A 14,185-nucleotide genomic window follows, 5' to 3' on the forward strand; every position below is an offset into this window, starting at 1 on the left:
GGCGCCAACAGACGTAAATAATCAAATCAAATCAAATCAAATCAAAGGCCCCCACGACAAGATGGTACCGTCCGTCCAAGTTGAGAGGAATTGTCTTAGATGCATTCTAACCCCTCAGTTTTCGATCTTGACAATGAGCCCTGGAAGTAGTTCCACGGACGACGGACTGTTCTTTCCACCTGCTAATGCTAGCTTGATAACCTGCTCTCCAGACCCGCCTGCCATCGATATTGTTTGTCTGCCAATTCGCGCCCCGGATGGCACATGAAACAGCCATTCATCCTTGTTGATCCTGGCAGACTTCGGATCGTATATTGCCGTGTAGACATCTTTGAGATGTGAGCTGTCGCCGACCGGCGCCTCAATCAGAATGCGCGATACGCCCCTGGCACCCGAGGGATGACTCGTCAACTCTGGCGAGCTCTCGTACGGAACGCGAAGCTCTCGGGGCGTCCTATCTAAGCACCAGAACGGCAGGGTCCCCGGGAACACCGGCGTTCCGTCTGGGCTCATCGCCGCGCCAATGGACCAGTTCAGCACCGTCCCGTCCGGCCGTTCGCGGCCGCTCGGCACCGGGTCGCTGTACGCATACCCCGTCTCCGCACCCGAGACCTGCTCCTGAATATGCTTGAAGTCTTTCTCCAAGTGCAGCGAGCAGGCCCAGTCGACGATGGTGCCGTCCCGGAGCGAGCCCCAGCGATGCTTCTTGCGCTGTTCGGGGTCAATGGTTTCGAAAAAGGCAATCAGCTCAATATAGGAGCCGTCTTCAAAAAGGATCAGACGGTTCCAAGTCAAGCCATCGGCGTGGCGGCCGCCCGGCGCGACGGTGAAGAGCCCGTCGAGTCGTTCATCGATACTGGTGAGGGCATGATGGCCAACTAGGATCACAATGTGGTCCAGAAGCGGGTTGGCGGTACCGACGGTAGCCGTGGCACGTAAACCTGACATTTGGAACGCGTTCAGGATCCCTTAACTGCTGCAAAACGCACGATGAATCTGATTGTGTGATGTGAAAGTTGACATTGTTGCTATGTATGTAGCTACATAGGCTTACAAATCTGATGTAGCCCCGCGTTGACGTGATGCCACGCCGGCAGTGAGTCCTGTAATAACTTCCCCCCAAATACTGAGGCCGCTTATGAAGAATTATCCATATTGTTTTTCTTGTTTTTCTTCTTCCTCATCCCTTCGAATCTTCAAGTTATTCCTCGGCGGTAGACGAAACACGCAGCCGGGCCAATCTGGCTGCGTGCATCGCCTAGGCGCTGCTTGCGCTTTATATGTGTACTGTACATAGCTGATGTGCAACACAAAATGATAGCTGTGATTTTAGACACCCGGCAAAAAGGATACATACAGCAGCCGGTGTTCGCTGGTCGTCACCGACCCAACTACTAATCTGCCGGTCAATAGCTAACTTCAGCGGAGCAAACGGGACGCGGTGTGTGTGTTCTACTGCCTATGGCCGTATGTAGCAGCGATTCTGTCAAAGATGATTTATGGACAAGAGAAATAAGATCCCGTTGGAAAAGCAGCCAGGTACATAACTTGCAGGGATTCCGTCTAATAACAAGTAACTAACTGGAAACTTTCGGCAGCGCAGAAATTAGCCTGGACCTGGAGGTACTGGCGCAGGCGAAAACCAAGTTTTACTTCTTTCCTATGGAGAAGGCGTATCGACGTGTCTCTTTTTCTCAGCTTCCTGTCTCTTACCCCTATGGATCTTGTAACCTGCTTGCTATACAGTAGATCTCTCTCTTAAGATCATCCAGCAGTTTCCGAAAATCGTCGCTCTTCGGCACCGCGACCAAATGCCCGAGGTACAATTATTTGGTGGCGCGGAAATTGAGTGTCGTAGGTACATACATTGCATATTGCCAAGTAAAGAGGGAGGGTGTCGGCGGAGTTCTAGAGCCAGCTTTGCAATAGCTTCGGAAAATAGAGAATGAGAAGCGCAAAGAAGTATCGCAGAGCGTTGCGCCTCTACCGATACTGGTTGGCCCTGTATGTCCAGATGCTGGCTACTCTACTGGTAGATTCAGTTTGGATATTTACTTCTCTTCCACACCGCTCCATTTATTTCCCTCGCGGTAATTCTCCGAAGTGGTGGACAGCTTGTATATTGGATAGGTCTCATGTTGGGCTCGGCTCTCATGTACTCTCTCAGGCGTTGAAGGTGGGTAAATGGCCCATATGTCTTGGAAGATACCTTGCGTGTTTGGTCTCAAATGCATTTGTTACTAGCCAACTCCTTTGTGATGGGAGTAAATTGTACCACAGTTCCGAGCCTTGTTGGCCGTATGTCATATACCCCTGCACTACCAGGGGAACAAAGACCCTAGTCGCAGCCTGATGACCCTTGAGCGGCCAAAGAGATCATAGCAAGGGCTTTCATTCTTTACTCGACTCGACAAATTAGGAATTAATCGTCGCGGTTTGGCCCTTGTGCGTGGGTGCTGACAGCCTCGTGCAGAACGAAGCTCTCCACATCGCGGGTCTCGCATGGCTGGGTTCTTATAGGCATATCATGGCATTATTTTGTACCATCACTAGAGGCCGCTACTTTTGGCTCTCCTCAAGTGTAGTGACGGCTTGTGATATTGGTTGTGTCGCGCAAGCTTTTGCCAGCTCAAGCTAAAGGGACGATCAGGCACACTCGGCCGGGAAGAAAATTGAGGGTGGCTGGCGAGAGCACTGAACGAATTTGTGCCAAGCCTGCCAATGTCTTCTGTGACTGAGCATGGCTGTTTGGCTGCGAGGGTTGGGGGACGTGGCTTGGGATGCCTCATGCGGGTGCACGCACTGCAGTTGTCATTTATTACACTGCCAACGCCCCGCAGCTCAGAAGCGACCCTGATAGTTGATAGCTACAGAATCTTTCCCTATTGAATACCGTCAAATGTGGTGTCGCTGGATGCAGCCTAGACCGCAGGATTGTAACGATAGCTGAGCTCAGTCAGACACGCAAGCCAGTACGTGGGCAGCCACCTCACTGGCAAAATATCTCCATGATATTGCCAAATGCACAACGCAGTTCGCCGCAGCTAATAATCCAAAAAGGTCTCGCTCATCTGGGCTCAATAAAGCTGACTGGAGCAATCTTTACACGTCGCCACCCGTAACAATAAAGAATTGACTCTTCTCGTGGGCCACGCTGACTCCGACGAGGCTCTCATCAAACCGTCAAGGAAAGCGACATTGGTCAGCGAAGAAGAGGATCCGGCCAGAGTACTAACACCCAAAAGACCCTGGACACGGCCGTCCACATGGCGAGTTCTTAAACGGATGAGGCTGTTGGACGGACAGGCGAATAGCCCATGGAGAGCGATGACCCCCTCCTTTCTCTTTCCCATTCCCAGCCTGCCCGTTTCCTATTGTATCGGACAAGTCCGCGTTTTTGTCCAGAACCATGCCCAAAGCTACCCAAACAATTTTCAGCTGGGCTCGCCGGTAGAGACAGGCAGCAAAAAGGCAGCTTCTGGACCGCGTCTGCCTCGCATGCATGTATGCACGGAGATGGAGCCCTGTTGGGTGATGACTTTGAGACTCGTGGAAATACTGCGCATGGAAGATGTAGACGAGCGACCAGGGTGTGCGTGCGTTCCGAGACTTTGTGTGTGGGTGTTGGCGGGCAGGCAGGCGAACAGGCAGCCTGATGAGATATAACAATGTAGCATCTCCTCATTGACCCCCTCTTTGCCTTTTTCTCTTTCGCTTTGGCAGAGTCACTCGGAAATCTGAATCCAGCCCTTCTTTCCCGCCAGTTTCTCCACCTGCTCCCATCTTTAATATGAAGAGCATCATCAACACCCTGGGCCTGCTGGCTCTCGTCCGGTTCGGGGTCGAGGCTCAGGCTCCCACCACCGCAGTCGCACCTCCGGCCAACTTTTTTGCTGGCTGCCCCGACTTCGAGGTCCCCGAATGCGCTGTAAGTGACGAGATGAGCTCTCTCAGACATCGATATTACGGCATAAAGACCACTAACACGCTCCTATAGAGGGCGTGCTTTCAAAAAGTCTCTACTGAGCAGGGCTGCGACCCATCTGATCGTGTCTGCCAATGCAGGGACGGCACCCAGGTCCCGCTGTCGAGGGATTTGACCACCTGCGCCCAAACAGCCTGCAGTCCCGGTGAAGCACACGAAATCCAAGCCGCTTTCCAAAACTACTGCAAGTGCATCAACCGCGGCACCGGCCTGCCCGGGTCGGGCAGCGGCTCGCCGACTGCTAGTCCCAGCTCGCCGAGCGCCAGTCCCAGCTCGCCGAGTGTCAGTCCCAGCTCGCCGAGTGTCAGTCCTAGCTCGCCGAGTGCCAGTCCAAGCTCGCCGAGTGCCAGTCCAAGCTCGCCGAGTGCCAGTCCAAGCTCGCCGAGTGCCAGTCCAAGCTCGCCGAGTGCCAGTCCAAGCTCGCCGAGTGCCAGTCCAAGCTCGCCGAGTGCCAGTCCAAGCTCGCCGAGTGCCAGTCCAAGCTCGCCGAGTGCCAGTCCAAGCTCGCCGAGTGCCAGTCCAAGCTCGCCGAGTGCCAGTCCAAGCTCGCCGAGTGCCAGTCCAAGCTCGCCGAGTGCCAGTCCAAGCTCGCCGAGTGCCACTCCCAGCCCGTCTATCTCACCTACTCCTTCCATGAGCAGCGGTACGCCGTCCTCACCGGAAAGCAGCCCCACGGCTACTCAGTCCGGGAGCACTGGATCGCCGCCTCCGGCCAGCACTGCCAGTCCTACTCCGCCCGTGAGCACAGAGTCCCCCCCTCCAGTTAGTACCGCCACTCCCACTGCTCCTGTGAGCACCGAGTCGCCTCCTCCGGTCAGCACCAACTCACCACCTCCCGAGCAGAGCAGTGACCCGTCCCCTCCTGGCCAAAGCAGCAACTCCCCTCCACCCACGGATAGCGGCTCTGCCCCCGCTGGCAGTGGCAACTCGCCTGGCCGTACCGGAAGCAACCCGACTGCTACTGACGGCAACTCTCTTCCCGCCGGCTCCTCAGTTCCGGGATCGTCCGTACCGACCAACACTGTCACTGGCTCCAACCTTGCTCCCGGTTCGGGCCCTAACTCGAGCACTGGCATTTTACCTGGACCCAGCGTTGGAATGGATGCCAACCCCAAGCATCAAGGTGAAAGTGGCAATCCTGATCACGGATCCCCGCCTGGTCAGACTCAACCTGCTGGTTCCCAGCCTTCTGGGAGCACTGGCGGGGGTAACACCGGTCATGGTAGCACTGACCAGAATGATGGATCTGGCAACACTGGCGCTGGTAAGACTGGTTCTCGAAACAATAACGGCACCAACACCGGCCCTCACAAGCCCGGCCCAACTATCATCAGCACGACTGCCCCCGGTAGCCAGACTAACAAGCCTGCCAACACCGTGAAGGCGGGTGGTGCCCGCTCCGAGATTGGGTTCATCGCCGGTGTCGTCGGATTTGCCTGGGTCATTGCTGCGATTTTGTGAGCGACTGAAATTCCCAGGATGAATGTGGTTGTGTAGGAGTCCGCGCCTCATGTCCACCACTGGACCTGACGACGGTGACGGTGATGTGATCTAATGCAGCGAATGTTTTTTTTTCTCATACCCCTATTGGACGAGCCAGTTTGAATAGAATGCCATTAATAATAATACTTTACATGCAATGCCAATACCAAGCTTCGAGACGACTTCCGTGTAAGTTGTGTCGCGGCTCCACCCCTATCTGGCGCCATCCGAAAATTTCCATTCTCAACAAACAGATATATGACTCTTCCCTCATCAATCGCATCTCACCCGCGGCATCACATATACACATCTCCAAAATCATCGTCCGGCATTTTATCATCTCCCGCTCACGATAAGCGCCCGCCTACCATGGCCCCCTTGGACGCACAGTTGCTCTCACCTCCTGGGTCCGGAGCTGCTTCCGCCGCCGTCTCGGACGCCCTCCGGACTCAGCATGTCGAGGCCGTCCTCGAGGCCCTCAAGCAGCGCAGTCCCATCTACGGGACCATCCTTCCGACGCTCACGCTGCGTTCTGCCTCGTGCGGCCGCGTCGTCTGCCGGCTCGTGCTCGACGCCATGCACGTCAACAGCCGCGGGGGCTTGCACGGCGCCGTGTCCGCGACCATCGTCGACATGACCACCGGCATGGCCATCGCCTCTTGGGACCTTCGCGACACCACGGGAGCCAGCGCTGACATGCACCTAAGCTACCTCGGGACAGCTGTCGCCGGCGACGAGCTCGAGATCGCCGCCACGGCGGAGAAGGTCGGCGGCAGCCTGGCGTTTGTCACGATCCGCATCGACAAGGTCGGGCCGGACGGAGAGAGGACTCCAGTGACGCTGGCCCAGCACACTAAGTTTGTGCGGTCGTCGTCCAAGAACCCCTCTACGGGGGTGAACACTCCGGTGTAGTGGTCAAAGAGCGGCCATATCACCGAGGCTGGGCGTTTTTCAGAGCATACATATTAGAACGAAGCGCGGATATATTTGCATGAACGACTAGACAAGACGACGTTGGATCCTTTCAATCGAAACTCAAATCAAGTTCTACCTGTTGAGCTAGTAATGCCACCATCCACAACCAACTCTTGTCCCGTGATATACTTCGCTTCATCCGACACCAGAAACGCAGTGGCATTGGCCACATCCCACGCCGTGCCCATACGACCAGTCGGCACCTGCGCGTCGCGGAGCCTCCTCAGCTCTTCGTACCCGCCACCGCCCGGCGGCGGGTATCTCTCTGCCATGGTGCGCGTGTACGGCGTCTCGACCAGCCCGGGGACCACTGAGTTCACGCGGACGCCCCTTCCCGCGAAGCTCACCGCCGTGGCCTTGACCAGCTGCATGAGGCCCGCCTTGGCCGCGTTGTACGCCACCTGGTCCTTGCCGATGTAGCGCAGGCCGGCGATGCTCGACACGCAGACGATGGCGCCGCCCGCGGGCTGCGCCTCCATGACGGGGAGGACGTGGTGGCACGCGAGGTAGGCCGTTTTGAGGTTGACGTTAATTTGCGCGTCCCAGACGTCTTCTGTCATCGTGGCTGCGTTGCCTGGCTGCGAGTATCCCACATTGGCGATGAGGATGTCGATGCGGCCATGCCGAGCGAGACAAGCGTCGACGAGGGCCTTGACCGAGTCGGACGAGGTAGCGTCAGTAGCCTGGACGCGGCATTGGCCGCCCAAATCTTGGATTGTCTTTTGCGTCTTTAAAGTGGAAGAAACTGTCCGGTTGCCGCCAAATATGATGGCGCCTTGTCGCGCAAGCTGCACAGCGCAAGCAGCGCCAATGCTCCAGCAGTCTGGGTCTGAGTCGGATTCTGTCTGGCCGAGGCCAATGACGATTGCAATTTTTCCAGTAAGATGAAGCATGGTTGTACTTTTCTGTCGATTGACCACGTGGATTGCCTGTGGTTACTTGGTTCTGGGTAGCATCTTATAAGCTGGGGCGGTTGCGGCGGTTTCCCGCACCGGACGGGGCTTGTCCGCGTCGGCTCCGTGGCCGGCATGACGCCATGGGATGGGTGGCCTCTAGCAATCAGAGGCTATATATTTCCAACCAGCCCGACTTAGAAACGACGCGCTTTATTTCTTAAAAAAGGAATAAAAAAAACTCATCACGACTAAAGACAAAAGACCATCGTCGACATGAGTTCCAACAATCCTCCCAACCCAGATTATGACCTCAGCACACCCATCCAAGAGGGCAGCAACACTGGCCTCCGCCAAGGCCTCACCTCATACGGCGACGCGCACTTCTCGCTCTTCCTGCGTAAGGTCTTCATAAAGGCCCTCGGCTACAGCGAGGATGCGCTGTCCCGGCCCATTGTCGGTGTCGTCAACACCCAGAGCGGCTTCAACCCGTGCCACGCCTCGGTGCCGCAGCTCATAGACGCCGTGCGGCGCGGCGTGCAGCTGGCCGGCGGCCTCGCGGTTGACTTCCCGACCATCAGCCTGCACGAGTCCTTCGCCAGCCCGACGAGCATGTACCTGCGCAACCTGATGAGCATGGACACGGAGGAGATGATCCGCGCGCAGCCCTGCGACGCGGTGGTGCTGATCGGCGGCTGCGACAAGACGACGCCCGCGCAGCTCATGGGCGGTATCTCGGCGAACAAGCCCATCCTGCACCTGGTCACCGGGCCGATGATGCCGGGCAGTCACCGCGGCGTGCGCATCGGCGCCTGCACGGACTGTCGAAACAACTGGGCAAAGTTCCGGGCCGGGGAGATTGACATGGAGGATATATCGGCCATCAACGATGAGTTGGCTCCGACAGTATCTTGAACTGTTTTATACATTCTTCTTCTACATGATTTAGTGCTCACCAAGAGTAGGCTGGCACCTGTGGTGTCATGGGCACCGCGAGCACAATGGCATGCATCCTCGTTGCACTCGGCCTGATGCCCTTTGCTGGCGCCTCAGCCCCGGCGGTGTCGTCGTCGCGACTGCGCATCGCGGAGGAAACAGGCAAATTCGCTGTAGCCGCCTGCAAAAAGGAAAACAACTTGCAGCCACAGGCACTTTTGTCGCGGGAGTCGTTTCTTAATGCCATCACGGTATTGCAAGCCATTGGAGGATCGACAAATGCGGTGGTGCATCTGATGGCTATTATCGGACGGCATCCGACGGTCGCCGGGACGATTACGCTCAAGACTGTGGATGAGATTGGACAAAAGACACCGCTGTTGGTGGACTTGAAGCCAAGCGGCGAGAACTACATGACGGATTTCCACAATTCTGGTACGACAGCTCCTCTTTACTTACCCTTGTTGATTCGCTGCTGACTGAGCAGGCGGCATGTTGGCTCTTCTTCACCAAGTGAAGCCGCTGCTCCATCTCGAAGCCAGGACATACACCGGCCAGACTCTCGGTGAAGAGCTTGCGCGAATCACTCCGCTCTCCGTCCCCCAGGAGCTCAGCTGCATTCAGCCCTTCTCCTCGCCGCTGTACCCTCGCTCCTCCCTCGTCATCCTCACCGGCAACCTCGCTCCCGGCGGCGCCATCATAAAGGCCAGCGCCTCCAAGGAACGGCGCCTCCTGCAGCACCGCGGGCGCGCCGTCGTCTTCGCCGGCTCCGCGGACCTCGCGCGGCGCATCGACGACCCGGACCTCGCGGTGACGCCCGACAGCGTGCTCGTGCTGCAGAACATCGGCCCCGTCGGCAACCCAGGCATGCCCGAGGCCGGCATGATCCCGATCCCGCGCAAGCTGGCGGCGTGCGGCGTCGCGGACATGCTGCGCATGTCGGACGGGCGCATGAGCGGCACCGCGGGCGGCACCATCGCACTGCACATCTCCCCCGAGGCGGACGACCCGTCGTCCGTGCTGGGCGTCGTGCGGACCGGCGATTGGATCGTGTGCGACGTGGAGAGGCGGCTGCTAGAGGTGGACATTCCGGACGAGGAGATTGCGCGGAGAATCAGGGGGCGGGCAGGGACTCTGAAGGGGGCGGGCACGCCGTGGAACACGAGACACGAGACGCGGGGTTATCGAGGCCTGTATCTTCGATCTGTGAATCAAGCACAGTTCGGTGCTGATTTCGATTTTCTGACAGCCTCTGGTCCTGTATAGTGCCGTGGTATTTTCGACGTGAATTCCGCGTTGGCTTGTATCTAGACTCTGAAAATATCCGGATTCTGAGTAAAATGACCCTTCTAAAATATTTTTATGGTAATAATCTCAACAGCAAGTATGCCGTATCAAATTGGAGTGGCGGAACTCAGACTGTTGTTTTGTTTTGCTACCCGTGGCTCTCACCACAGGCATTTTACGAACTGCTGCATTGCTGCTGCGTCATCATTGTTCCGGTACGTTTGATGTCCGAAGGTACAAGATAGCATAAGCCATCAACTTTGACAGCCATGCTTCTCCTTCAGTACCAGTTTGCACCCAATGTCAGCGCTGCTCCTCACGGAGGCGCAGACACGGTGAAATGGTTTCGATGGTTGAGAAGAAGGAATTCAAAAAGCAATACATGGGCGGGCCATGGCTTTTTATAATTTTCTGGATAGCCTTTGCCTGGACTTTTATGTTTAGATTCCCAGTTTTTGCGTGACTGGACTGGGCAATTAACGAGGCGGCTCAGTCACTAGATCAACTTTGCTAAAATAGACGCCATGATAGCAAACTTTGTGCCTTGTTGGTAAAGGAACCGCGTATGAAAGTAAGTATTAATGTAAATGAGTAGTTGAAGGCTAAAAAACTTAGAATAGGCAGCACTTTGGGGTCGCTTGCTAAGGAAACCGTGGCGAGCCATGTTCGCCACTCTCGATAACATGTACTACAGTTGCTTTCAAAAATCTGACTGGGACGGACTATGATTTGAATTAAATTTTTTAAAATTTCTTTTGAAATCTTAATCTTTAATTTCTAAAGTTTACTTCTTTCTAAACTTTATTTTTAACTTTAACGTTTTCAAATTTTACAATTTCATTTATGTTTCCTATGCGTTACATTGTTGCTTTATTCCTACATCTTGTAATTAATCGTATACGGTAGGAGGTTGTTGCCCTGACTATATCTCAGCGTCCTGTGCGGTTCCATCACTTATGCATCTATTAATTAATTTTTAGCTATAATCATTGTATGACATCTAAGGTACTAGCTATAAAGAATTTACCGTCGGAATGAAATCCTGGAATAGACTCTGCATCATGACGTCGATGTTCACAGACTCGCCGTCCGCGAACAAGCCCCCAAAAGGCGGAAACAGGCCATCCATCTCCGCAGCGTCAAAAAATGGCATTTCCATGCTCTCGCTGCCACTTCCATGTACCTGCTCAACCGGGGCCCGCGCCTGGATGCGACTCGACCGCGAAAGCCCCTGTGTAGACTGCTGGCCCTGCAGCCACTGCGCCGTCGACCGGGCCAGGTCCTCGAGGATGTCGCGACACTTCTTTGCGGACACCCAGTGCTCTCCCGTAGCGCTTAAAATACCAAGCGCCGAGCTGATCGTCGCCGCGAGGACGTCGGGCTGCGTCGCCCGCGCCACCTCAGGCTCCGCCTTGACGCAGTAAAGGAGCGTCAGCACCGCGAGGACCAGGCCGTGCAGGCTGATCCAGTTGTGGATGAGAAGGTTCTGGCGATACATCTGGTCCAGGATTCGGATGCTCTCGACGGCGCTCTCGTAGCATCGCATCAGGGAGGCGGAGGTGGGCTTCGGAATTGCCGGGCTCGGTCGGAGCAGAAGCAGGCAGAGACCGTGGTAGCGCAGCTGACAGACGAGCTGCATAAATTCATTCGGGTGTTGATTATCTGAGGGAATGCCTGCCAGCCATTCGTCAAGCTGCTGCAGCACATTCTTTTGCCATCCGTGGATATCTGTCTGCGGCGGGTACGCATATCTCGGAGCTTCCTGGAGAATGCTGTTGGCGACGTACTTGATCTCCGAATTGATCTTTGTCGCGCGAAACAGGTGAACTGAGTATGATATTCCAAGAGGTTTCGGGTTTGATGTAGAGTCCTGAGCCGCGGAAAGCATGACGTCTTCAATTCCTTGCGGTAACTGTCGAAGTTAGCCGAGTGCATGCAGTGAGTCTGCGCATCAACTTACCCGCAGCTCGCAAGCTTCGTCGCGAAGCCCGATCGGTCGGCCCATGATTGTGCAGACTGTTCTATCCAAAAGAATACACACCCAAAAGAGGCGGGTCCTCACCTCCTGCTCCAGCAGCGAGATTCCAGACTCGACGGTGATGTTCCGCTGCAGCCCAAGGTCCAACACGCCGGCCAGGCACTGGTAGTTGAGATACCACACGTTGAATCGCGTACAAGGACTATGCAGAGCAAAAATGAAGAGGAGTAGCAAGCACTGTAGTCCCTGTATTGAGTTTTCAATATTGATTCTCGGGAACGACTCCAACGCCGCGAGGCAGTACGAGTCGCTGGGTAAGCGCGCTTTGGAGCGCATGGATAATGCTGTCCCACCAATTGCAAGGACCATAAATACTTGGAAAGAGATGGCAGGAGCCACATTACCATTTTCGTATACATGATCCATGGCATCTAGCGTCGTTTGGTGATGCAAGATGGGGTACTGTGGATGGACGAACTCGAAATAGGCGTCGCACATTCGCTGGGCGAGCCGCTTCGGCGGCAGGGGGAGAGGACCGGTGCAAGATTCAATCAGGTCTCCTGGGACGTCAATGGCATTCCTTGTTGTATCCAAGTCGCCGATGGAATCACGACGCTTGCTCAACATGACTCGGGCGAGAAAATAACCACTGGACGGGCCAATGTACCGTGAGTCTTGGCTGGCACCGAGCGACAGCATGCCAATCTCGTGGGCAGATGCGCTATTCCCACCAAGTACTTGCTCCAAGGCTTGCCTCGGCTGGGGGGGTTGCTGAGGCTCTGGGGCTATCTGAGGCGCATTATTTACAGTCGCGACGATGCTTGGCTGTGGCTCCAGCGTCGGCATGTCCAGCATGGCCGGGTCAATTTCTTGCTGCGACTGTCCGTTTTCCAAGTCCACATCTGGGCATCTCTGTCGAATGATGGACTCGAGCCATGAGATGCGAGACTTGAGGGTCGATATCTCACTTAGATATGGTTAGCATCTGTCCAACCTGACCTGTGATTCATTCACCTACGCCCTGGGCAGATCCTTCAAGCGCGCACTGAGACCATCTGTACATGCGGCGCCCGCGTTGCGGCAGTTTTTGCAAGTCGGTAAATCGCCGTCACACTGCCGCCGTTAGCCATTGGTGTGTCTCAGCAGATTCCCGGACCGTGCTTACACGAATCTTGCGGCGCTGGCAACGCAAACAGGCGAGCTTGCCGCGTGTCGGTCGCTCGGAGCCAGCCCGCCTGCTAGACAGACAATCCGCAGGCATTTTCAGCCCGAATTCTCTCGAGCGCAATGATTTCCTGATAAGCGACGGATCGGCAAATACCGCGTTTGTGGTTCTTGATGGACGGTGATGTCGCGTGTGGTGGCGGAGAAAACCCGCAAGCTCGAAAGTGTATATCGGCATTCCTCCGCTCGTCTCCACCACGCCCGACGGAGACGTGCCGCCCGCGAAAGCTATAAAGCACACTTAATCCTCTCTTACACGGAGAAAAGATACACACAAAGTAATATTTTTTTCTTGTTCCCAAAACAATGACCTCGGAACAACCAAGTCAAGAACGCCACTATGTCGCCGCCAGCGAAGCCCAGCGCCTCGTCGAAGACATCCTCAAAGGCAACGGCGTCCCTGCCGCCAACGCCACCATCGTCGCCCACGGCCTCGTCGCGGCTGACCTCCGCGGCGTCGACACGCACGGCATGAACCGCATCCCCTCGTACGTCGCGCGCATCCAGCAAGGGGTCCTCGACCCTACCGTATCACCCAACCTCACCCAAGTCACGCCCGTGGTCGCGCAGGTCGACGGCCGCAACGGGTTCGGCTTCCTTGCCGCGCACTCGGCCATGACCGCCTGCACCGCCGCCGCGCAGACCTACGGCATCGGCATGGCCAGCGTCAAGCACTCGAACCACTTCGGGATGAGCGCGTGGCTCGTGCAGCAGGCGCTCGACGCCGGCATGATGAGCCTCGTCTTCACCAACTCCAGCCCCGCGCTGGCGCCCTGGGGCGGCCGCGACAAGCTCATCGGCGTCTCGCCGCTCGCGTGCGGCGCGCCGGGCAAGGACCCGTCGCGCGACTTCATCCTCGACATGGCCCCGTCCGTGGCCGCGCGCGGTAAGATCTACAAGGCCAAGCGCCGCGGCGAGAAGATCCCCCTGGACTGGGCGCTGGACGCCGAGGGCCGCCCGACGGACGATCCGGAGGCCGCGCTCGGCGGCGTCATGCTCCCGATGGGCGGCCCGAAGGGATCCGGCTTGGCCGTCATGATGGACGTCTTCTCCGGCGTGCTGTCCGGCTCAGCGTTTGCAGGGCATGTCACGGGGCCCTACGATCCGTCCAAGCCGGCCGACGTCGGCCACTTTCTGCTAGCGATCAAGCCCGATCTGTTCATGAGCCTGGACGAATTTCGCGACCGCATACAGTACCTCTACGACAGAATCACGGGGTCAGAAAAGGCAGCCGGCGTGGAGCGCATTTACTTTCCCGGCGAGCTGGAGCAATTGGCGCAGAAGGAGCGTGAGAAGACGGGCATCCCACTGGTTCAGGCTGAGATCGACGCATTGAATGCCGAGGCAACGAAGGTATCAGTGCCGCCAATGGTAACTCTTTTGCACAACAGCTCTTGGCAGGGCATGTAGTAAATCTTACCGTAT

The 14,185-nt window shown here is 56.3% G+C and overlaps 7 protein-coding genes across 7 annotated transcripts; 4 read left to right on the forward strand and 3 right to left on the reverse strand.

Moving 5' to 3' along the window:
- Positions 1–114: 114 nt before the first annotated feature.
- ISF_08602 (hypothetical protein) lies at positions 115–948 on the reverse strand (the record flags this gene model as incomplete). Its single annotated transcript, XM_018852205.1, has 1 exon — positions 115–948. One exon carries the CDS (start codon positions 946–948, stop codon positions 115–117), a length of 834 nt encoding a protein of 277 aa, XP_018700531.1.
- A 2,842-nt stretch (positions 949–3,790) lies between these two features.
- On the forward strand, positions 3,791–5,446 carry ISF_08603 (Extracellular membrane protein, CFEM domain protein; the record flags this gene model as incomplete). Its single annotated transcript, XM_018852206.1, has 4 exons — positions 3,791–3,928; positions 3,998–4,267; positions 4,315–4,628; positions 4,678–5,446. 4 exons carry the CDS (start codon positions 3,791–3,793, stop codon positions 5,444–5,446), a joined length of 1,491 nt encoding a protein of 496 aa, XP_018700532.1.
- Positions 5,447–5,836: 390 nt separating this feature from the next.
- On the forward strand, positions 5,837–6,379 carry ISF_08604 (Thioesterase superfamily; the record flags this gene model as incomplete). Its single annotated transcript, XM_018852207.1, has 1 exon — positions 5,837–6,379. One exon carries the CDS (start codon positions 5,837–5,839, stop codon positions 6,377–6,379), a length of 543 nt encoding a protein of 180 aa, XP_018700533.1.
- Positions 6,380–6,507: 128 nt separating this feature from the next.
- Positions 6,508–7,335, reverse strand: ISF_08605 (oxidoreductase ucpA; the record flags this gene model as incomplete). The annotated part of the gene is made up of 1 exon (XM_018852208.1): positions 6,508–7,335. One exon carries the CDS (start codon positions 7,333–7,335, stop codon positions 6,508–6,510), a length of 828 nt encoding a protein of 275 aa, XP_018700534.1.
- A 276-nt stretch (positions 7,336–7,611) lies between these two features.
- ISF_08606 (Dihydroxy-acid/6-phosphogluconate dehydratase) lies at positions 7,612–9,537 on the forward strand (the record flags this gene model as incomplete). The annotated part of the gene is made up of 3 exons (XM_018852209.1): positions 7,612–8,241; positions 8,301–8,706; positions 8,759–9,537. 3 exons carry the CDS (start codon positions 7,612–7,614, stop codon positions 9,535–9,537), a joined length of 1,815 nt encoding a protein of 604 aa, XP_018700535.1.
- A 971-nt stretch (positions 9,538–10,508) lies between these two features.
- ISF_08607 (Transcription factor) lies at positions 10,509–12,797 on the reverse strand (the record flags this gene model as incomplete). The annotated part of the gene is made up of 5 exons (XM_018852210.1): positions 10,509–10,520; positions 10,586–11,470; positions 11,519–12,503; positions 12,555–12,649; positions 12,702–12,797. The coding sequence occupies 5 exons, from the start codon at positions 12,795–12,797 to the stop codon at positions 10,509–10,511; spliced, it is 2,073 nt and encodes a 690-aa protein (XP_018700536.1).
- Positions 12,798–13,066: 269 nt separating this feature from the next.
- ISF_08608 (malate dehydrogenase) lies at positions 13,067–14,170 on the forward strand (the record flags this gene model as incomplete). Its single annotated transcript, XM_018852211.1, has 1 exon — positions 13,067–14,170. One exon carries the CDS (start codon positions 13,067–13,069, stop codon positions 14,168–14,170), a length of 1,104 nt encoding a protein of 367 aa, XP_018700537.1.
- Between the last annotated feature and the right edge of the window lie 15 nt (positions 14,171–14,185).

This window comes from Cordyceps fumosorosea (genome assembly GCF_001636725.1).
Source record: "Cordyceps fumosorosea ARSEF 2679 chromosome Unknown scaffold_33, whole genome shotgun sequence".
NCBI lineage: Eukaryota > Fungi > Ascomycota > Sordariomycetes > Hypocreales > Cordycipitaceae > Cordyceps > Cordyceps fumosorosea.